The 24,174-nt window shown below is 50.6% G+C and overlaps 1 protein-coding gene across 2 annotated transcripts in view; it reads left to right on the top strand.

Annotated features, from left to right (window-relative positions):
• The first annotated feature begins 3,745 nt into the window (after positions 1-3,745).
• Positions 3,746-24,174, top strand: part of SH3PXD2B (SH3 and PX domains 2B) — a 112,066-nt gene continuing 91,637 nt past the window's right edge. For both annotated transcript variants that reach the window (XM_068536367.1, XM_068536366.1), the window contains exon 1: positions 3,746-3,981. In XM_068536367.1, coding sequence (XP_068392468.1) covers positions 3,907-3,981 — 75 coding nt within the window. In that variant the 5' untranslated portion in view covers positions 3,746-3,906. The remainder of the gene's footprint in view (positions 3,982-24,174) is intronic.

The raw sequence follows: 24,174 nt of genomic DNA, 5'->3' as shown, positions 1-24,174 counted from the left end.
GAGGAAGGAAGTCAGGATTGCCTTCTTGCCCCTGAGGTGGCTTCACTCAACCTCTTCCCCACTCCTGGAGGCTCTGCCCTGCCTCCTGGGCACCTGGAGTTTTGCTTTAAGGCCTGCTTCCTTACAACCTATGACCTATTCCACAGGACCACATGTGCCTGGCCACTCGGTATTCGGTATTTGCAGGCTTAGCCGTGTTAATTAGGAGCCTCTTGCTGTGCCAGCCAATCAGACAGCAGTTGGGGGTGGGGTGGGGAGGAGTCTCTTTCCAAGGCTCCTGCTTTGTCCTGGAAAGAATCCTGGTGCCTTCTCAGAGGCAGTTGACAGCGAGAAGCAGAAAAGGAGCAGGCCTCAGCTTCCTGGGCCTGGCTGTCCATCCTGGAAACTTGGGATTTGGGAAAAATGCAACCTGCCAGCCCGGCAGACACTAAAAATCACAAAAAGACCAGAACTTAATTCACGCTGATGGACTCAATGCTCCTCGAATGTGTAGTCCTTCTCCCAAATAAACCTGCCATATGGAATTCTGCGGTCCACTGGCTCTAGCATTGATTTTCTATGGTCTGTAGCTCTCAGACTTGCAAAGTGCACTTCTGAGACAGGAATTTAGAAGGATAAAGTCAGGTAAAGTGGCAGATTTGCCATCTTCTCTACCCTGTCTGCTCCACACCACAATCAGGGAGAATGCCAGTGTTCCCAGAAGCCATGTGGATAGAATGGAGCTTGACGTGAAGACGTCTCTGGGGCATGGGTAGGGACAAAACAAGCCCAGCCTGGAGTTCTGATTAACGAGGCCAGTGAGGACTGAGTTTCGAGTTAAGGAGATGGAGATGGGTTCATTCATCCTACAAGCATTTCCTCAGGGCCTCTCTATGCTAGTCTGTGCCGATGCTGGGGGGATTTGAGACAAATAAGACCCATTCCAGCTCCTTGGGAGCTCAGAGTCTGGCAAAGTCATTAGTTACAGCCCAGTGTGATGGCTGCAACAAGACAACAGTGTTAGTGAGGGAAGGAAGTGATTACATATCTGGGAGGCAGAGGTTCCTGGAAGAAGTGACATTCAGGCCGGGCTTTGAAGGCTGAATAAGAGGTCACCAGCAGAGAAGGTGGGGAAATAAATAGCTTATGCCAAGGCACGTTGGTAGGAAAAAACAGAATATGTTTTCTTCTGGAGATGACAAGTAATTTCTATTGTTGGGACATGGGGAAAATGGAGACAACTGGTGGCAGATGAGGTGGGACACGCAATCAGGGGCTAAAAAGAGGGTCAGGACTGGGAAGAGTGAATGTAGGTCAAGGCAGAGTCAGAATTAAAATTAGCTTTGGGATTTGGATGCAGGTTAAAAGGAGATATTTAGGGGTAACAGATTGGCTGGTAGCAAAGTAACAAGGATACACGTGCTTTACCTGTGTTATCTCATTTAGAGCTCAGAACAAGCCTATGTGGTCAGTGGCTATTCTTATCCCATCTTACAGATGCGGAGATGGAGGGACAGGCAGGTCGACTTGTCCAGGGTCTCACACTTGGTAAGTGGTGGTTGCCAGGGGCTTAGGGAGGGCGAATGGAGAGTTAGTGTTTAAGGGGTACAGAATTTTAGTCTGGGAAGATCAAAAAAGTCCTGGAGATGGATGGTGGTAATGGTTGCACAACAGTGTGAATGCACTTAATGCCGCAGAACTGTACACTTACAAATGGTTAAAGTGGTAAATTTCATGTCATGTATATTTCACTACAATAGAAAAAAAGAAAAGAAAAAGAAAAAGGAAGGGTGTGGAAAGATGCAGGTATTGTATCTCTGCTACGGGCAGGTGGGGGGAAGGTTTGTCTCCCCTGGCCAGGTCTGCCACAGCGCAAGAGGTGAGCACACTCGGGAGGGCTGGGGACTGGCTCTGCTGCTCAGGGCACGACTGGGGACAGGTCTCATTGCCTTTCTGGGAAAACCAAGGAAGCTGGCTGATTCACAGACTTCCTCTAGCGTCTGCCCTCTGTGGTTCTGCCTTATTAGGAGGGCTTGGCTCATGCAGAGGATTGAGGCAATAGGCACAGAAAAGCCAGGCCTTCAACATACTGGACATTTCCACACTCTTTGACTTGCAATTATGATTCAGAATAAGGTGCCTTACAGGAGTTATATCAGTGAGGGTCCCAGCATGAAGGAAATGCCACCCACAAACTGGGTCACAAAGGAAAGTTTATTAAAGAGTCCATGTATAAAGGTGTGGGCAGGGCTTGGGGAACCAAAGAACGAGGGTGCAGTACTGGCAGGACTGTTACCACCCTTAGAGGGAGCCCTGAGAGAGCCGGTATGGGGAAGGTGCCTTTGGCAGGGACAACCCAGCAGGAAGGAAGCTTGGGAAGTGAATACCCAGAACTCTCTCTTCTCCTGCCCTCAGTCTCCTGCCAAGGACCCCCACTAACCAAGCCCAGCAGGAAGCCAGAGGACAGGAAACCCATCAGTGAAATCCATACCGGCCAGCCTCCAGAACCAGAGCAAGGTAAAACCTGGCAAGAAAGTCAGAGGGGCAAGTGGTGGGGCAGATCCAAAGTGAATCAGCACCAAACTCTCCAGTGGCCTGGCCAGGGCTGCTGAAAAGCGTCCTCTGGATGACCCCCACCCTCTTTCAAAGGCTGACCTTGGACCCAGGGTGGTAAGGGGCCCTGGGCTCTTTCAGGCCTGGAGGGAAGCTGTGTGGTTTGTTGGAAAGATCCCTGCTTACTGCTTACTAGTGTGAGAACACTGGCCAGGGGCCTAAACCTCCTATCCATGCATTATGTGTACACTCATTCAGATGTTTGCTCAGCCAGTACCGCCTGAAAATGACTCAGTGCCCAGCCAGGGCTACAGGAGGCACTGGATAAAGAAATGTGGAGCAGCTCCGGCCACCCTTAGCTTTAACTTGTGGAATATTCCTCGAGCCAGCCAGTGATGGGGTCCCTCCACCAGCTCTGTGACTCCAGAGGCTGCTCTCAGTCACCTCCTCTGTAATATGGGTCAACCACCTTCCCCCGACCCCCCACCACCACAGTTGTCCTGAGAATTCAAAGAGAAATTCTCAAAAAAAAAGCAGGAGGCACTGCAGCTGGCATAGAATGAGTGCTCCACATTTGGGAATCAGTGGCCTTGTTAACAAGCATCCACTGCCCCTCACTCATTCACCACCCTCTCACCCTGTTTTGCTGCTACTGTTGTCATTATACGTGCATTTGTTGGGGGGCGGAGGGGAGGCGGCTTTTCTTGCTCCTCCCTGAATCCCCATGGCTTGGGGCTGAGTTTACAACTGCCAACATTTATAGTGCCACCGATGTCACATGCACTTAATCCTGAGGACAGCCCCCGTTGGTAGGCTGTAGCACTAGGGCCATTTTACAGATGAAGAAACTGAGCCCAGAGAGGTTAAGCCACTTGCCCAAGGTCACAGAGTCGATTAGCAGCAGAGCCGGAGTTTGAACCCTGGAGTCTGGCCCTCACATCCGGGGCCAGACCGCGGGTATCAGAAGGAGTGAGTGCGGGAATGAATCCACCGGTCAATCAGTGATCGCACGCCGGATGCGCGCCCGTCCCCTCCCCCAGCCGCGGGGGCTCGCCGCCGGGACAAAGGCCCTGCCGAGGCCGGACGTGGGCCAGCCGGGTCCGCGCTCCGGGGGTGGGCGTGGGGGCCGGGCCCTTTAAGGGGGGGCGGGCCGGCGACGCGGAGGGCGGGCCGGGGGGGCGGGCCGGGGGCGGGCGGCGGCGGGGCCGGAGGGCGCGCGGAGCGAAGGGCGGCGGCGGCGGCTCGTGCTCGGACCGGGCTCTGGATCACGCTCAGCCCCCGGATACCGCTCGGCCGGCTGTTCCCGGCTCGCTGCGGCGCGCCCCAGCACCCCGCGTCCCCAGCACCCGCACTCGGCCCCGCGGAGGAGAGGCCATGCCGCCGCGGCGCAGCATCGTGGAGGTGAAGGTGCTGGACGTGCAGAAGCGGCGGGTGCCCAACAAGCATTATGTGAGTGCCGCGCGACCCCCACGCCCCCTTGAGCCCGTGCCCCGTCGGGGGCGACCTAGAGCCCCCCCCGGCTCTGAAAACTTCTGCCTCCTGCTCTTTTCTCCCCCACCTCCCCTCCTCTCCCCTCTCGGCACTGCTGCTGCGCGGCCCGGGTCTCTCCCGGCTCCTCCCTCTCTCCCCCTCCCCCTCCTCTCTTTTGCCCTGTTCCGCTCCTCCACCGTGTCCTCCCGCCTCGTCCCCCCCTCGTTTCTTTGCCGCCCCTCTCCCCCTCTCCGTCTCCTCCTTGTCCCCCCCACTCCCGTCCTGCCCATCCGTGGCAAAGTCTGGCCGGTGTAGGGGACAGAGAGACAGAGAGAGGCGCCAGTTCTCAGGCCGCCCGTCCTGTCCCTCCTTGTCTGGAGGCGCTCAGACCCGCAGTGCCCAGCCACAGGTAGCCCCAGCAGGGATCGCCAAGTTGGCTCCGTCCTTTTGGAGGAGACAGCCGGAGCGATAGAGATCTCTGAGAATGGATCCTTTGAGTGCCTGCACCATGAAAAAGTTTTTTTAAAAAAGAAAAAAATCCCTGCCCCTTCTCTCCAATAACTTCTGTTTAAAAATGTATGAAAGTTTTCTCCTGGTATTTCCCTGGCAAAATGGGAATCTTGTTTAGAGCTGGCGGGGACTTGAAAAAATGGTCCAGTAGCCTCATTTTGCAGATGGGACCCTCAGATGGGCTGAGGCGCAGGGAAGCGTCAGGTTCTGGAACAAGGAGGAGCTGCATTCGGTTTTCCCTGCCTCTGGAAGGTGTACCTGGGGTAGATGGTGACCCGCCAGATGGGAAATGGGTTCCACACCACCCTAGGAGCTGAATCTGTGGGTTCAAGGGGCCCTTGGGCCACCTCAGAGGTTCTGGGTAGAGGGATAATGGGGCTGTGGGGTGTTGGGCCCAGGTGAGGCCTTGGGGAGGCCTCTCTGCAGGAGGGAAGGGGGCTATGGTGTCTCTGGTGGTGAGAAGGTAGCAGTGGCAGCGCCTAGCTGCAGAGAAGTTAACCAGGAAGGAAAAAAGAGCAAGAGGGAGGGAAAAAAAATCCTAACAAAGAAGTATAGAACAATAAAGAGCAAGGGGCGTTGGCTGGCTAAATTCAGCTCCTTGACCTCCCTGCAAGTCGTCTTTGGATCTCTTTTCTTAAGAGGCTCGTTCTTATATAGCAGATCTACATGCCTTACACGAATAGTCTATACAATTCTGAAAGGAGATAGCCGGGAATCCACTCTGCACTCCCTACGAGAAAGGGTGTGCTGTGTGAGCCTGTATTGTTATTGGCTGGGCAGCCAGTTATTCAAGCCTTAGCCAGGCGGTGGGAAGCTATTTCCTGGACCTGTGGCATCTTTAAATAGAGTGAAGTTTCCCTTGATTCCAGAGCTGGGCTAAATTGTCTCCCCCGCACCCCCTTTCTTTTTAACTGTTTCAAATGCTGCCAAATCTTGGTTTCTTGTTTGAGCCTGTTGAGTGTGTAACTGAGTTGCCTCTTTGCTATGAAGACAGTTTTTACCAATATGGCAGACAGGAGGAAGTCTGAAATTCCCCATGCTGCCTCCCACCAGATCTGTGAGCTGGGAACACCAGAATACATACAGCCTCCAAGAAATGGGCATCATCGTCCACTCCCTCCTGTCCTCTCTCGTCACACGACTATCAGGCACAGGTTCTTAAGCCCATTTGACAGATGAGGAAACTAAGGCTCAGAAAGATGAGGTCCTATGCCTGAGATCACAGTCAGGGCCAGAACAGGAATGTAAATCCAAGTATGTTCGACCCCAAAAAGTGTTATTCCACCAGGTCACACCACTTTGCAGATTTCATACCCCGTGGTTTCCCTACGCAAAGTCCTCTTAAGAACTGGGAATTTTGCCATCATTTGTGATCACTCTGAGGCTTTTCATTCTGTTTAGATCCCTCCCTGCCAGTTTTTTGGAGGTGCGGCAGCTCTGAGGGGCATCTCTGTAAGCCTTCAACCACTTTTCAGGGGCTCCTTCAGACAAGTCTCTAAATATTAACATGGATTTGGGTTTAAATCTTGGCGTCCAGCTTGCTGTGTGGCCTCTCTGACCCTCAGTTTCCTCATCTGTAAAATGGGGTTAATGGTGCCCACTTCCTAGGAGAAGGGATCTTGTGACTGACAGGGTTGACATTCCGTAACCGTTAGATGCCTGCCTCCCTGCCCTGTGGTATCCATGTTACTCTGACTGGGAACATGCCAAAGTCACATGAGGAGGGATTTCACCAAGAATTTATTTTTCTGCATGTGGGTTTAGTTACTCCTGTGATTGAAGGGAGTCCCCTCTCTTCTACCCAGCCTTTTGGGTTCATCAGATGAATAGGGGCGATGGGTTGAACCGAAGCCTGAGTCATCCACCGGAACAGAGAAAGTTAAGTGCTGTGATGGCAGGAAACTCACCAGCAACTGCCAGTGACCCCTGCTCCTGTTCTCAAACCATACCTGCCCCTGCCACTCTAGAAAGAATGGGCATGGAGGTAGCTATTGGCATGGGCCTGGACTTTTTTCCCATTTGGTATATCCTCCTCTCTGAAGTTGGCCCAGCCACTCTGGAGAGATGGAATGAGCAGAAGAGTTGGACAGCCCTAGGCTTGGCCACTTCCTGCTGTGTGACCTTGAGCTGGTCAATTTACCTCTCTAAGCTGCTTCTCTAATCTGCAAATTGTAAATAGTGCTGCGTCCCTCTAGGGCAGAATTTCTCAGCCTCAACACTGTTGATATTTTGGGCCAGATCGTTCTTCGTTGTGGGGGGCCGTCCTGTGCATGGTAGAATGTTCAGCAGCATCTCTGGTTTCTACCCCCTAGGTGCCAGTAGCATCCCCCTCCCTAATTGTGACAACCAAAAACGTCTCCACACATGTCCCCCAGGAGGGCAAAATCACACACGCCCTGACTTCTAACCGCCCTGCCCCAACCACTGCATGAGAACATGCAAGTTAGTTACGGAGGCTTCCCACCACCTGCTCCCTATTTACAGCTACTTCAGCCTCCACCTGTCTCATCACTCAGTTGCCTGGGAGCGAACAGGTCACAGGTGCTGTAGATCTCGTTGGAGAGCTTCACCAGGAGCTCAGGGCTGCCCATCAAGGCTGGGCCACTTGTTCCACCTTAAATGGCATCTTCTCCATGATCAGGGCGGCATCTTCATCACGCCTGGCCCCAGCCTCCTTAGCCTGTGGGCAGAGACATCACCAGTGGGCCCAAGGGCAGAGCCGTAGGCCACATCTGGAGAATGCAGAGGCAGAAGCTCCCAGGGCCTCTTGAGATCCCCATGGGTGGGTAGGGATTATTGTTGACAGTAGTATCAACAAACAGTATTATCATCTGGAGAGAGCTTCCCTGGAGCCACTGCACTCTGTCTGCTGGCCTTTCTCTGCCTGCATCTTTCCTGCCGTGGAGCCTAGGGCTTTCTAAATGAATGGAAAGGGGGCTTTCAAGTGTGACACCCTGGGAGACCCTCCCCAGCTAGGTTATCTTCCAGCTTGAGGGGAGGAGGAAGTGCTCCCTGTAGGTTTTGCAGGGTTTTTTGGATCGCCCCATTTCCAACACTGGAGAGGGATGTACAGAAGCCTTGGGGTTAGAAAAAAGTCTCCCTTAGCAGGGGCCAGGAAATACTGGCTTGCTCTGACTTGAGATCTTTAGATGTTAAGAAGAGCAAGATGCTAGAAGTAGTTATAGAAGCAGTAATCTTAACAGCTGAAATTTAATCCATTGTTGTGGGCTAGGCACTGGATTAAGCTCTCTATGTGTATTTAGTCATCACAACAGCCCTTTAAAATAGGTACTTTTCCGTTATACTAATACACGATTTCAAATATACAGATACATAGAATAAGTTAAATATCTGTCAATCTACCATCCAGCTGTCAGATCTTTACCTTTTGCCCTATTCATTTCAAATCATTTTTATTTTTATTTTTTAAGAAATGAAGTATTGCAAATGCAAAGCCCCCTGTGCACCCACTCCAACCATCACCCCCCCACAAATAAAAACAGTATCCTACATTTGGTGCTTGTCATTCCCATGCACATTTTAAAAATAGACCAATAGATATGATTTTTTTATTCAGTAGCTTTACTGAGGTATGATTTACATACCATAAATTCACCCATTGTAAGTGTACAATTGGCTGATTTCTTTAAATAAATGTATGGAGCTGTGCAGCCATCATCACAATCCAGTTTTATAACGTTTCCATCACCCCCAAAAAGATCCCTTGTGCCCTGTGGCAATCAGTCCCCTTCCCAGCTAGGCCTCATGTACCTTTTAATGTTTTTACCTTTTCAGCAGTCCCCAAGATCTTGTATTGAAAGTTTTAAAACTACAAAACATTACACTTTTGAGATCTGTGTTAGTACATGTAGCTTCAGTTCATTTTAACTGCTGTTTCATATTCCATTTATGAATATACCCCTGTTTATTTGAGCTCCTGTTGGAGATTTTTAGGATACTTGTAGCTGCTTCCTGGCCCGTACAGCTGAGGCAGGATTGCTGGCTCTTGGGGTTTGTGCATTTTCACCTGTGCATTTAACGTCCCTGGGAGCAGTGTCTGTGGGTCTCTTTGCTCTGGCTCCTTGCTAACACTCCGAATTGTCAGACTTTTTAGTGGGTACGGAATAGTATCTCATGGCAGTGCTTGTTTGCATTTCTCTGCTTGCTAGTAAAGTTACGTATCTTTTCACACCTTTGTCAGCCTTTTGAGTTTCCTCTTCTGTGAATTAATTGCCTGTTTTATCTTTTGCCCCTTTTTTCGGTATATTGAGTTATTGGTTTTCTATTCATTTATAGGATTTATTTATACACGCAGGATCCTGGTACTTCAGACAGTTACGTTAGTGTTCTTGTTTTCCCCTTGAGACTGGAGGCTCAGAGAAGTACAGGCACATGCCTGAGGTCACACAGCAAAGAGTGGCAGCGTGGGGATTGACGTACGTGATGTGACGTACGTGCAGCCCTGTGATCCCACCCCTGAGCCAAGTGACCTTGGGTGGATCATTTAAGCCTCCAGGCCCCAGTTTCTCCATCCTGGCCCTTCCCTCATCTCACTGTTCATTCACTCAGCCTGGACTGATGAAGCACGAGCTGCCACCAACCCTTAGTCATTCTCACCCCAGGGAACCTCTGGGTTGATTGTGCCCCTGGAGTGATGGGTTGGCAGGCTGTGTGCTGCTGGCCTTGAAACCTCCCTCTCCACCTGCCAGACTCTAAGAGCAACGGGTCTCTCCTCTGAGCAACTGACTTTTGCAGGATGGGTCACGCCCTTATTAGGCATTATTATCAACGTTCTTGTTTCAGTCTGTGGGAGACCTCTGGCTGGCAGGCTCAGTGGTCTGGAACAAACTGTGAATCTGCTGCCCAAATTAGCTGCATTCTGTTTTCCAGCCTGCCCCATCCCCTGCTGCCCGCAGCATCCCAGCCATCCTGGCACCCTGTTTTGCAGAAACATGCATGGCGGGCCAACAAACTTGAGTGGAAAGAACTTGGGTATCAGAGACAAACATTCAAGTTCTGCATGGTCTTGGGTGGCTGACTCAACCCCCAGCCTAAGTTTCTGTATCTGGAAAATGAGGACAGTGTCACCCTTTTAAGATGATTGTGTGCTTGTTTAGATAATGTATGCATTCAACCTATTCTCCATCCCTCCTGCTGAGGATAAATGCCAGCTCCTAGCACATTTCTTATGGACGCACCATTACTTCATGAAGAAAGGACCTGGATTTGAGTTCTCTTCATGAGCTCCTGGGCTGGGTGACCTTGCAGACAAGCTCCCCAAGGGTCTGTAAAATGGGGGCAGTAATAGTGCTTACCTACAGGTATAGGGCACTTCTCACACACTGCTGAGCCTGATGCCTTCTGTATAAAGGACACTCAATCAGTGGTAGTCATGAAAACTAGCATTAACGATAGTAATAGCCATGCTCCACATCTCTGCCTCTCTCTTGCCTCCTGCCTCCTGCCCTAGGGGCCTGCTATTTGTTTTCCATGCTTTTTCATTCATGAGGCATTTATGGGGTGCCGGTCCCCAGGCGGGACACCCTGCTGCCCTGGGACAGGCCCGTGAGCAAGGCAGAGCCCGCCTACCTCCTCTACAGGTGGCTCTCGTCCTGCACCCTGTCTGCGTCACACAGAGGTAGTACCCTCCATAGGCGTTAAGGTCCCTCGGGTAGGTTTTTTTTAAATGGTTGTTGCTTTCTTCTGACTGAAAAATGATGGACCTTGTCACCTGCACTGTGCCATCCTGTGGTTGCAAGGAGCCAGGCCTCTCACCTCACCTGCCGGGTCATCCTCAGCCTGGGCTCTTACACTCTGGGCTCTTGCAGTTGTCTCAAGATCAAAGCGGGTGGGGCTGTCATATCTCAGGAGTTACTTAAATGTCCCTTTAGTTCAGACTTTGAATCTGTGCCATTCCTTGCTTCTGGTAAGCAGGGAAAGTACACCAAACAGCATGCCTTCAGATCCCTGCCCTGCCACCTACCAACAGTGCGACCTCAGACAAATTACTTACCCTTTCTGTACCTCACCTGTAAAATGGGAATAATGATAGTTCCAATCTCATAGGGCTGATGTGAGGATTAAATGGGCCTGGCATAGAGTAAGGGCTCAATAACTATGAGCTGTATTAGGAGTGTACAAACATAGTATCATCTATGATAGTAAGAGTTGGGGGCCACTTAAACACCCATCTGTAGAGAACAAGATAAATAAAACATACTATATCCACGAGCTAGAATACCATCGAGATGGCAAAAATGTATTCCATCTTCTGTCATGGGAATATGAAGTAGTAAAAGCTGGTGGCAAAACAACGTGCTCAGGTTGACTCGCACCTGGTTACAAGTGAAGGCGTCTGTGAAAGCACAGAAACATAGCTGATAAAATATATGTCACTCTTTTTTTTTTTTTGCTCATCTGTGCATTGCATTTCTCTATTTTCCAAATGTTCTGTGGGGAACACATATTCCTGTTTTTAGTAAAACTAAAAAAACAGTGAATGCTCATTTTAAAAGAGAAGCAGTGCCAGGCCGTGGCGGCTCCAGCCAGGTTCCCACATCCCCACCACCTCATCCCGTCCTGAAGCAGCAGAATTCTCCAGCTCCTCCAAGAGCCTGTCCTCCCCAGATAGATGCTGGCCTCCGAGACTCTCCCCCAACTCCTGCCACGGAACCAGGGCTCTGGATGTGGCTTTCCAGTCCTCCAGCCCAAGAAGTGGCAAGAGATGAGTTTAAAATACCACGAGGGGAGGAAGGCCTGAGCAGATGCTTTTCTGGTTGAAATGCTCCTTGCTCAGTGGCCTGGCCCTCCCTCCTGTAGTGCTTATATCTGAATAGGTTGGAACGACTTGCAGGCCAGAGTTCAGCAGTCTGCACCCTGAGGTCACTCAAGTTAGAGTTGTGCCCCACTCCCCTGGGCAGATCATCCAACCGCCTGTCACCCACCCGGAGGTGCACGGGCGTCAGCAAGCGGCAGAGTTACCACACTGCCAAAAAAGGCCTAGGGGACCTCTCCATGCATGGTACTACTTCTCATCTAGGACACTCATATCCTGTTGCAAATCATGCGTGCTTTTTTCCTTGGAGAAAGAGCTCTGATAGGGTGAACGGTCTTGCTTGGTGTGACTCAGTTTTCTCCTTCCCCTGGGAGGCCAAGGCCAGCTGCAGGTCACTGCAGCTGCAGGAAAGGGAGGTGCTAGATGAGCATCCAGTAGGCCTGTTGGGCGCAAGTGATGAGACGTGAACACCCTTGGCGCAAGGAGAGAAGATGAGGCTTCTTCAGTAGGCCGCGTGGCCGGAGGGTTGCGAGCATGGCTTCTGCGCCCAGCAACTGGGCTCTGGTCTGAAGTTTGAATTTCAGAGAAACACGTCATATTTGGGACCTACTGTCATCCACTCGCTGTTGGCCCTGAGCCTTCTCCTCTGGGAAGTGGGCAGCTTTGGTGGGGAAATTAAATGAGCTTTTGTGCGGAATGCCTGAGAGGATGCCGCTGGGGCAGCCGTCCTTGCAGCTTTCTGGCCCGGGGTACTGCCCAGAAACTGGGACCCTGTGGTCCCTTTCACAGAGCCCTTGCCAGTGGGGTCATCCAGATCCTGGGTGGCAGAGCTGGCACCCCTGCCCCCTGCCGGGACATGGGGACTAGCTGATGTGATAGACTTGGGAGGCCCGGTGTCTCCCGCCGGGGGGGCCAGTGGGCAGGGGCTGGTGTGGCTCACTCCTCAGGGACTCTGCCAGGAGCCCGCAGGCCCGAGCCTTGCCGCAAGCCATCCTTCTTGTGCCCCGTTATCCAAACTACAGGGCATTCTCTCCTCATACGTGCTGGCCCAGGTGCAGGCCTGCAGGCGGGCGATGAGCCCAAGCCTGGGGCCTTCTTTAAACGGTGAAGGGAGAAGGGAACAGAGGTGCATCTGTCGTGCATGCGTGTGTGTGTGTGTGTGTGTGTGTGTGTGTGTGTGTGTGTGTGTGTGTGTGTGTGTGTGTGTGTGTACGCGTGCACCCGCACGCAGAGCTCTCCCGCCTGCTTTTGGAGGCGTCTCCCCGGCCATCCCAAAACTTACGGCTGCTAGATTTACCAAATGAAAATACAGGATGCCCAGTGAAGTCTGAATTTCAGATAAACATGTAATATTTGGGACCTACTTAGACTAAAAAATTATTCATTGTTTATTTGAAATTCAAATGTCCTGGGGCATCCTGTGCTTTATCTGGCAATGCTGCTGAAACTACCACTTTCAATACAACAGCAAGCAAGAAACCTTCGTACTTTGTAATACTGATAATGTTTCTTGAGCATTCACTGAACAAAGGTAAGTCCCTTTAGGGACCAGGCACTTTTGAGCACAGGGATGATACACAGATATGCAAAGCAGGGATTCAGACCTCACGGAGGTCAGTGTCCTGAGAGACGGGTAGACGGCCTATCAGGGCTAGCCTGGAACTTGGGAATGAGCAGAGGCCTGTGCCTTAGGGTTTTGGGGAAGTTGGACTTGGAGAAGGCAACGCAGTGCAGGTGACCCGAGGCTGATCACAAAGCATGGGAGGGATGCTGTCAAGTAGAGAAGGGTAAAGGAATTTCAGGCAGACAGAACAGGAGGGAAAGGAAGCTGAAACCCTGGCATGTGGCGTGTTTGAAAAAAGCAGGAGAGATTTGAGTAGTAGAGATGGAGCTTGACAGGTGGCTGGAGGCCCCAAGGATCTGGGGGCTTCTGACTGGCCCAAGAACCACAAAAGAATAGAAAGCATAAGGAATTCCCTGGCGGTCCAGTGGTTAGGACTCTGTGCTCTCGCGGCCGAGGGCCTGGGTTCGATCCTGGTCGGGGACCTAAAATCCCACAAGCCGCGTGGCGTGGCATAAATACATACATACATACATACATAAATAAGAAAGCATAGACTCTACCCTCAAGAAGGCCACGCCTTCACCACCACCACCACCACCACCACACACACACACACACACACACACACACACACACACACACACACACACACACACACACACACACACACACACACACACACACACACACGTGTGGGTGGCCAGGGCTCAGGATCAGAGGTATCCAAGATGGAAGTGGTTGGGAGGAGCTGGGACTCAGGGGCACTCCCCCGGCTTGATGGGCTGGGGGAACACCTTTCACAGGAGAGTGGAGGGGGCAGACACAGACAAACCTGGGAGAGAGAGAGAGCACCTGCCCACAGGAGGACTGTGCAGACAGTGAAGATAAAGTTAGAGAGGGAGGGAGGGATGGGAAATATTAAAGAGGTCTATGATAGCCGGTAGGAATTCTGAAATTTGGGAGGGATTAAATAACTCCAAATTTGTGTTGTTCTCAAGACTTAACAATCATTTACTGTTGTTGTTATTATTGAATAGCTATCGTTCATTTGAGTGCTTACTGTACGCTCCAGGCTTTTCATGCTTTGTGTCACTGAATCTGAGCAGCAGCTCTGTGAGGTAAGGAGTATTAGTCAGGATTCTTGGGCTGCAAGTGACAGAAATGAACCTAACGAACTTAAGCCATAGGAAATGTATTGGAAAGATGGCTCTGGCAGAACTTGGCTCAGCCCCCAGTCACAGGAAGGACCTGGCCAGCTGGAGCCATCCAAGGCGTTGAAACTGCTTGTGGGCATCAGAGCATCACCAGAAGCAGGCACCTGCTCCATCCCTCAGTCCCTTTGGCCACTCAAGAGTCCAGTTCCAGGAGGAGAGAATCTGATTGGCCCAGCCAAATCACCTGACCATCCTTTGGTCAGGCAAGGGCAGGATACTGTGATCCACAGTCCCACTGAAATTGCCAATAGTAGTAGGAGATTCAGAGCGCTCTTGCTGGAAGAAGGGGGCATGGAGCCTGGACAGGTGGAAACAACAAATGTCTGCTACATAGGTACTGTTATTAGCCCATTTCACTGATGTGGAAACTGAGACTTAGAAAGATGAAGTACTTTGCCCAGGATGACACTTGGCTCTGCTGCCTATCATTGAATATAAAGAAGGGTATAGTCAATTCACCCCCTAGATTTGAAGGGAAATGTTACCTTAAAGCACATAAGAATAATATTTTCTATTCTGCTTAATTAAGCAGAATTGCATGGACCCCCTGCCTAGTGCACTGGCAAAGAAAGCCAGAAACCCACTCAGTGGCGTCACCATTTCCTCCTCCCCAGCCAAGGTGTGAATCAGCAGCCTGTGGCTTCGGGCCACCATTGGCTGCCAGTCAGTTGCACAGATGTGGGTTTGTTGTCTGCCCTGGGCCAGGCCTGGCCCCAAGCCAAAGAGAGGCTGAGATGACCAGGCAGCCTTTGTCCTTATAGAGGTCACCATCTGTTTGGAACACGTCACCACGGCATAAGGGCTGTGGTGGGGCCTGCAGTAGGGCTCTGGGGACAGGGCAGGGGTCTGAGGCCTGGACTGCCCATTCCCCATTCCCTGCTGGACCAGAGAGGTGGCGCTCTGAGCTGGGGTCAAGAGGAGGTGGGTGCTCTGGAACAGGGAAAACCAACTAGCAGAGTTTTTACTATGGGTAGAATTCGGAGGGTCCTTGAACTTGGAAGGGGGAAGAGTACATCTTTATTCTCACTAACCTCCAATAGCAATTTAGCATCGCCTTCCATTATGAATGAAGGCAGCGACCCTCAGTGATATTAGTAATACCTGTGACTTTGTCACCAGTAGAAATTCACAGATATTTTCACGTCACTTTACGGTTGCATTTATCCTCATCACTGCTTCAGAACTGTGGTGTTATTCGACCCACTGCTGGATTTTGTTATTTATTGCATTAATAAAAGTGTACATATGTTCATAATTTTATTTTTTGAAACACTTTTATTACAATTCAGTATTTCATTTGGAATGCTATGTGCTTTAATTTAGTCATTTTTAAATCATTTTGAGAAGGGGACCATAGATTTCATCAGATTGCCAAAGGGCTCCGTGGCACAAAAAAAAAAAGGTGAAAAACTTCTGGGTAGAAGTTTAAGAGTTTGGACTTGGAAGTTAGGCATGGATTTGACCTGGCTCTGCCGGTGACCGGCAGAGTGTGTGACCTTAGTAAGTGACTTAACTTCTCTGTGCCTTAGTTTCTTCATCTGTAAATTGAGGGTAAGAATAGTACCTACTGTGGGTTATTTTATGTAAAGGGCTTAAAGCAGTGCCTGGCACATAAAAGTACTGAGTAAATAGTTACCTGTTAGTGTTATATTACCTTTACCATCATCATCTTTACCATTCCCTGACCAGTGATGCGCTTTTTTAATAAGCAACCTCGAATGATGTGACACAGGTGATCTGGAATGACCACACCTTGAGAAATATACTCTAAATGGACTAGTCCAGGATGCACCCCCCTAAGATTTAAAAGCAGTCTTCCCCAAAGATTTGTATATTTGGATATTTAGCAGTGTGGTAATTAAAATAATACTGAAAATGTTTATCATTGGAGGCATGATTAAATAAATGGACTACTAAGGATCCTTTAAAATTTTTGCTGAAAGAATTTTTAATGAAATGGGGAAATGCTCACCATATAACACAGGTGAAAAAGATCATGTATATACAATGTGATCTTAATTTCATAAACTACTTAAACATATAGAAAAAGGGTCTGGGAAGAAGTATAACCAAAGCTTCGTCTCTGGTGGTAGAAACGTGGATGCTTGTTAAGACCTCAGACTCTGCCATCAGACTTTATTACCAACCCTGTGGAACAGGTTACTTCACATGCTAGGTCTTACTTTCCACCACTGCTGGGTGGAAACAGGAATACAGTGTAGCTTCATAGGAAACACATCAAGACCATTGGTGGTTGTGAGCCGTTACATTGTTTTACATTGTATTATATGTTTATGTATTATCCCAGGTTTCTCTAGAGAGGAGAGGACAGTGTAGGACAGCAGAGTCAGGAAAGCTTCGTGGAGGGAGGGAGAAAGAGGGGACCCTGCTTCCCTTGTTCCCTTTTTTCTTGTCTCATACACTTGTGTATGAAGCGCAGGAAGCTGGCAGAAAAGTCCACATAGGGGTTCACATCAAGGCCGGGAGGAATAGTCTCTGCCAGACGAGGAGCCCAGCAGGGCATGGGTACAGGGGTGGCCAGGGAACCCACAGAACCTGACCATCGGGACCACATATGATTCCATGTGGGAAAAGGGGCTACTTGGCTGTACAAAGTTTGGAACCCACTTCTACAGCCCCCCTACTTTATCTGGTGGAGGAATCCCTACTCCCCTTGTGATACCCCTAATAGATGGCTGTCCCCAGGGTTTGAGAGCTCAGTCCCTCTACATTCTCATCTAGTTCTTTTCTCCTCCTTCTTCATGTCCCCAAGCCCAGTGGGACGGGAAGATGAAGCTGCATTTATATGGAGGGGGCAGTTGTTTAGGGAGTATCCTAGAAATCTTAGTTGACCCCTTTCTGCCTGTCACCCAACCAGGGCACTCAGCTTTGATGCTGAGGTTCCTAGTGGACCAAGCCCATCGTGGTGCTCATACATTGGGTATGACTCTGTTGACTCGTCTCCTCCTCTCCCACCAGACCCTGAATCCCTCATAGTCTAAGGACAGGTGCCAAGCATGTTCCTTGAATGAAACCATAACTTCTTGGGCTCTCTCAATCCCTGGGTCCCATGATTCTAGGATGATGGCCATTGATGATATCCTTCAGCTGACTCAGAACTGGATTCCTTGTGATGACCCCCCGCTGACACCAGACTGAGCATTGTATCATAGTGGTTAAGGCACAGGCTTTGGAGGCAGCCAGACCTGGGTGTAAATCCTGGCTTTGTCACTTTCCACCAGTGCTATTTAGGGTGCGTCACTTAACCTTTCAGAACCTCAGTATCTTCATCTGTAAATGGAGGAGTCATCCCAGTTCCTGACACATAGTAAACACTCAAGAGAAAAGTAACTAATTCTCAGTCTAGTCCAGTGGGCACAGATATAATATTATAACCCCTTGGGATGCTACTAGGTTGAACCATATGAAATTGTCAATTTTTGATTTAACAAGTGGCAATTTCACTTAGTTCAACCTAATGATCTGGGTTTGGTTTGGGCCTAAGGAACTTACTTTTGCATGGAAGGGGGTAAAGGACCACCACTGTACCAGGTATCTCACAGACATTATCCCATTTACACTTTACAACAGCCCTGAGAGACAGGTAATACTATTCCAGTCATCCCCTGGTATCCATGGGGGATTCGTTCCAAGGCCTCTTATGGATACCAAAATCCACAGATGCTCAAGTCCCTAATATACAATGGCATAGTATTTGCGTAAAATCTTTTCCCATCCTCTCGAATACTTTAAATCATCTCTAGGTTACTTATAATACCTAATACAATGTAAATGCTATGTAGATAGCTGTAAGTACAATGTAAATGCTATGTAAGTAGTTGCTGGGTCACAGCAAATTCAAGTTTTGCTTTTTAGAACTTTCTGGAATTTTTTTTTTTTTTTTTTTTATCTGAGCTTGGTTGAATCCTTGGATGCCAAGGGCTGACTGTATTAGCATCTCCATTTACCAAATGGGGAAACTGAGGAGGCTCCTGGGTAGCTTGCTCAAGGAAGTGGTGTAGCCAGGATTGGAACCCAGGTTTATCCAACTGGAAGTCTGTGATATTTGCATTGCTGCTGTCTTGAGACTGGGCTGCCTGTTCTACATGGTGTGGCTAGAGAGCTCGCAGCATTCTCTTGGGCCCCTTCACCCAGGAGCTGGCAGCTGTAGCCTGAAACTCCCCGAGATGCTGCCTGTGGGACCCCACATTTCTTGTTCTGGTTTAGACAGTCAGCTTCTGCAGTGTCTTTGGCTTTGGTTGGGGGACTGGAAGGGGCATTCTGGAGTCAAACAAACCTGGGTTCGAATTCTGGCATCCTCCATAAACAGCTGTGTGGCTTTGGACCAGCCCCCTGACTCCTTTGAACATCAGTTTACTGTGGTGTGAAATGGGATGGATAGTAAGCTTCACTCCATAGGGTTCCTGAGAGCAGAGTGCTGGGGATTTCACAAGTGCTCATTAGTGTTGGTCCTCAGCTGGAGAACCCCTATGCATCCCTCAAGATCCAGAGCAGTTGTTTTTTCATCTGGAAAGCCTCTCCAAGTGCCACCAACAGAATTAGCCCTCATCCCCTCTGTGCTCCAACAGCAGCTGTAAAGCGCTTCTTAGAGGGCCTGTGGCCTATGAGAAGACTCTACTACTGCCTTTTCCGTTGAGTACCTACTGTGTGCCAGGCACTGTGCTGGGCCCTTTAGGTGTGAACCAAGACCCATCTGACCACATATGTCAGGCTTTTTTCAACATGTCCCACAGCCCTGGTTTATTTTATTTTATTTTTTGGCCACGCCACGTGGCACGCGGTATCTTAGTTCCCCGACCAGGGATCAAACCGTCCCCCCTGCAGTGGAAGCGCAGAGTCTTAACCACTGGACCGCCAGGGAAGTCCCCCACGGCCCTGGTTTAGATCTTAGCTCTGCCACATGCTGGCTGTGTGACCTCGTGTGAGCCAATGTCACCACATCCTGTGACGTAACATAAATGAAGGACTTAGCATAGTGCCCAATCAGCCCAATAAACGTGGCCCATTTTGATTCTTTTTCATTACTCAGACAGCTTTATCCCTACTGCCTGTGTGCCTTGCACATAGTGGGTGCTCTTGTTGGCTGCCCAGTTCTCCCCCCTAGGCAACCCTGCTAACACAGGAGAGGCCCTCTCTCGGCTCCATTTCCTGCATTGCCCTGGGCTCCTCTGAGGCCTGGCAGCCTGGGAGATCTCCACGAGCCCTCAGTGCCTGCCTTGGAGGCTTTCCTAGAAAGCTAGCCTTCAGGTTGGTTTCGGCCGAGCCTGGCTCCAGCTGCCAGCACCTCTGCTTGCCATTGGAAAGTTCCCCGTGCTGCTTCGGGCCAGATGTGTGCAAGGCTGTGAGTTGGCAGCCAGAGGCCCGGGCTGGCGCTGCACACCCGGTCCAGCAAGTGTTTCCACCAGCTCCGTGTCTCCATCTAGAAGAACGGAGGTGCTGCACCTGGCCGGCCCTGCAAGTGGGTCATGCTGCTCGCCATCTGGATGAGACTCCGGCAGTCATGGAAAGATGGGCTCCAGGGAGAGGCAGTTGATTAGATTTCACAGAGTGACATTCGTGACTTTTCCCTTTAACTTAGTTCACCTCAAAAGATTTGAGTTGGCCGGCCTGAGCCACCAGTGCCTCACCTCTGTAATGGGGTTATCAGTGATTGCACTCAAAGCTTCCTGTAAGTCAGGCCATGTGCCAAGCTCCTGTCCTGCATTAGCCTGTTGAATCCTTAGCCAACCCTAGAAAGTAGGTACGACTATTCTCTCCATTTTACAGATGAGAAAATAGAGGCTCGGAGCCATGAAATGACTTGTAAAGTCCCACAACAGCTTTAAACTGTAGAGCTGAGAATCATACCTGGGTACCCTAAAGCCAGTGCCTATCTTTTTTTTTTTTTTTAATGACACTAAGGAGTGATTGTTATTTTTAATTTTTGACTTACATCTGTGCAGGAAAATTCCCTTTTTTGGTATAGCATTCCATGAGCTTTTACACATGCGTAGGTTCTTGTAACCACCACCCGAGACAGGATGCAGCATAATTCCATCACCTCCTAAGAATTCCCTCGGGCTGCCCTGACTCAAATGGTATGGGATGCAGCCTCCACCTGCAATTGGAATTGCTCCTGCGCTGTTCTCTTTTTCTCCATCGCCTGTCCAGAGAGGTCTTGGGGTGAAACGTGGACTTCTCTCCCAGGGCTGGGCCCTGTGCCTGCATTCTTCTCTGTAACAAAGCTGGTTCTGTTTCCAGCACCCTTGGCAGTTGCGCTGTTCACTCAGCCATTCCAAGAGCATTGTTACCCCAGACTCAGAGAGCCTTGAGTGAGGTCACCTTGATTTATGACCATGTGGCCCTGTCTTGGCTTTTTGTCTGTCTGTCCGCCTGTTGGTCTCCCACCAGGCAGTTCCTGAGAGCCCAGTGTCACCAGGCACTGGAAAGATTGTGGTGAATGAGACAGACCTGGCCCCTGCCCCTTGAGGGCTCCCAGGGGAGTGGGGTGACAGTCACGTGAAGAGAACAGCACACCCAGAGGAATGTGTGCTGAGCGACGGCAGCCCTGGTGGCTGTGGGAACCCAGAGAAAGGAGGCCAGACCCAGACTGGGGGTCTCCAGTAAGGCTTCCAGGAGGAGGCAGCCTCTAAGCTGACACCTAGGAAGTGAAGAGTTGCTACAAAGGTGAAGGGAGAGAAGATCCTCCCTCCAGAGGCAGTGGCAGGTGCAGGGGCCAGAGGCAAGGGAGCACCTGGCCAGGCGGGAGCAGGAGGAGGCCCCCTAAAGCCCCGACATGCCTTTGTTGTCTTCCTCGACTAGGCTGAAAGCTCCAGGTGGACGGGGGCTTCTGTCTTCCTCGTTCACGGCCATATCCCCAGCCCTCGGAAGGGAGCCTGGTGCACAGTAGGTGCTCTTGTCTGTATTTGCTGAATGAATGAATGAACGAACTGAGGTGTTTGAAGCAGAGGAGAGACACGATTCAATTTGTGCTTTAGAGAGACCGACCCTGTCTCCCACCTCCTGGCCTGGCACCCCTCTGCCCCCAGGTACAGTCTGAGACCTCAGCTCCACCACCCGCCTGAGTGGGCTGGGGACAAGGAGCGTCTTCTCTGCCACTCACACCACAAGCACTTGTCTTTGGGCCCCATTCCAAGCAATCACTTAATTGAAAAGAGAAAAATTGGCAACCGGCCACCCCCGGAGTGTCACTTGCTGTGGCGCCTGAGCTTGGTGATTCCTGTTGCTGACTCGGGACAGGAAAGCTCTGGCCTGCGACCAGGAGAGCCGAGGCCTGGCCTTGGGGATGTGGAAGGAGGAGAAGGGACTTCGGAGGCTGAAGGAGCTGGGCTTGGAACTGAAGTCGCTTACTTCCCAACTGCGTGACCTCAGGCGTGGTGGCATCCTGGGTTTCCACCTCCCCAACCTGAGGGCGCCCCCCCCCCTTCCTGCCAGGTGTTTCGTGATGATTGACAGGATGTTGGTAAAGCACCTTGCAGAGGGTCAGCGCATAGCGGCAGGTTCCCCAGCGTGGTTGCTGATTTTATCTCGGCCCCCCCCGCCCCGCCACTCACCTTGGTCCTGCCTCACTCTCACATCCTAGGTTTCAAAGGCATCATGACACTCAGGCGGCATTTCTCCAGGATTAAACTTAATGTACCTTCTTTAAAAAGATAAATATGCGTACCTCAGCACTTCCGGTGGCAGTGCTGCTCTGGAGTGTTAGGAAATCAAACACACTGCGGGTGTTGCAATTCCAGAAAGAGGTTGGAAGTGCTGACCTACATAGGCCAGATGCTGGGCAGACAGCTGGAGAGAGCTGACAGATCGGAACCAAAGGGAACGTGTGGTCTCCACGGGGAACAGCAGAATCATGTTTCCCATTAGTTAAGCCGGTGGAGCCCATCCAACTGCCTCTGCCCTCTCCTCACTCTCCTCCCTCTCCTTGCTCTCTCCCACTCTCCTCCACCCTTCTCTCTTTCTCTCCCTCCCTCCCTCCTATCCCCCCTCCGCCCCCCCCCCCCCCCGCCCCCAGACTGTGTCCTCCACCTTAAGCCTGGGCAGCAGATAGCCAATGAGGTGGATCTGGAGCCCAGCCAGTCATTACCAAGCTGCTCCCAGGAACCACCAACCCAGAAACCCAGCCAGTGTGGGAGCTTTATTGGGGTGGCCGGGGAGGTCACACTTAACCTTTTAAAGTTGGTTTCTTAAACCAGGGTTTATAGACTCTTGGACTCCCTTGGACATATTCCCAGGAACCCTCTCTGCAAGAAGTGGGTTCATCTAGATCTTGAAACTAACACTGCTGCTTGATTTCAGGGCTGCACGTGTTTTTGTATTTAATGAAGGTTGCTCTGGCTGCAGTGCAGGACAGCTTTAGTTATCCTGGGCTAAGGACTTGCTGCAGAAACTGTGTGATCTGTGAGCAGAAGCCGTAGCCCCTCAGTATGCTGCGTGAGAGACAGAGTTTTTCCTCCCTCTGTCTAAAAAGGGCTCTGCTGTTTCTCAGGTCTGAGAAACAGCATTCTGGAGTGGAACTCCGGCATCCTCAGCACCTCCCAAGAGGAGCCCTAGGTCTGGTTCCAACTCTCCTCCTTGCACGCTGTGTGGCCTTGGCAAGTCCCTTCCCCTCTCTGACCTCATAACCCCAGCTATAAAATGAGGGACGGTCTAGAGCAGGGTTTTTGTATATTTTAAAGTCTTGGAACCCCCTGCTGTCGGCTTGAAGCAGGCAAAGGAGGACTGTGGGCAATGGAGGAGCCCAGGCCCTGTCTAAAGTCTCCACTGATGGTTGCCTTGTGGCAGTGCGGACCCACAAGGTCTGGCGATTGGGCCTGCAGGCTGCCAGGTTACACCCTCTTCCATATATAGAAGAGCTAAAAGTGGCAGTGCCTAGTGGAAACCAGGATGGAGAACCCAGAGACCGACCCACCTCACCAGGAGCCTGGGGCTTCTTGCAGGACAATTTGACCGCTGGCCTAATCACCTAAGAACTCTCCAGATTTAAAGTCTTCTGGGGGAGTCATTGTGCAGGAGGCCCAGAGGGGCATGAGGAACTTGCAAGGAAATTTGGATACTGCCATGGAAGTGGAAAGAGTCCATAGCTAAGAGTGGAATCCTTAGTAAGTCGCTACACCCCCCGGTCCCTTTGTTAAATGGAGGGGTTGCTCTAGAATCAGGGATGTGTGCCATACACATCCTCCCAGTCCCCGGTGCCCAGGGCAGACATTGCTAATGGAGCACGGAGCTCTGTCTTGCTGATGTTCCTTTCTCACAGCCCTTGCAGGAAAACAGCCCCAACTCTCTCTGTCCCACTGGTGCCCTCTCTTTAGATGTTTTCTTTGGTCTCCCAGGTCATTCCAGGTTCCCCACCAGCACTGTAGAGCCGGGAGAGGGCTTCCAGCTTGAGAAATGTGGGCTTGTTGGCCTGTAAACAACAGAGCTCCAGACAGAGTGAGAATGGCAAGGAATTCACTAAAACAGCACTGCCCTCATTGTTGATCATCCTACCGGCACCATCACAACGTTTGGCATAGCCACAAACCCCCTGTACTATATATTCTTAATTCAGTATTCTTCAAATTGACTCTTTTACTTCGATTATTTTTAAAGGGAAACTTTAGCTGTCCACCATAAATGGAAAACCAGCGGCCCTAGCTAGAAATAGAAGGAAACGAAATAGAAAGGAAAAAGAAAATCAGTGTGTTAAAGTTCTTCCTGGCAAGTGTTGCCTGCCCTGAGGTCTTCTGTCCCTTCTTCAGGAAATGAGACCAGCAAGTGTTGGAAGGGGTGTTGAAAAGCCACTATTGCCAACTTTCTGAGCCAGTCAGGGCGGGAAGGGAATGGCAGAGACTAACTTTCTCACTATGGGATTCCCTGCAGTTTAGTGCCGAGCCCTGAATCACCTAAAACCAGCTGCTGTGCCCGAGCTCCTGCATACCTTGAGACAGTGATCTAAGGAAAGACCCTCACTTTGAAAAGCGCTTGGACCAGACCCTCCCCCAGATTTAAACCTCTGGCCACTGCAACCCAGATCAAAATGTAATCACTTAGTCATGTGACGAGTGCAGAAGCCACACCCCTTCTAATTAATATCAGCGGGGAATTAC

The sequence above is a fragment of the Eschrichtius robustus genome, chromosome 2, assembly GCF_028021215.1.
Source record: "Eschrichtius robustus isolate mEscRob2 chromosome 2, mEscRob2.pri, whole genome shotgun sequence".
Classification (NCBI taxonomy): domain Eukaryota; kingdom Metazoa; phylum Chordata; class Mammalia; order Artiodactyla; family Eschrichtiidae; genus Eschrichtius; species Eschrichtius robustus.
The sequence above is the reverse complement of the archived record's forward strand: the minus strand, read 5'-3'. Positions and strand labels throughout refer to the sequence as shown.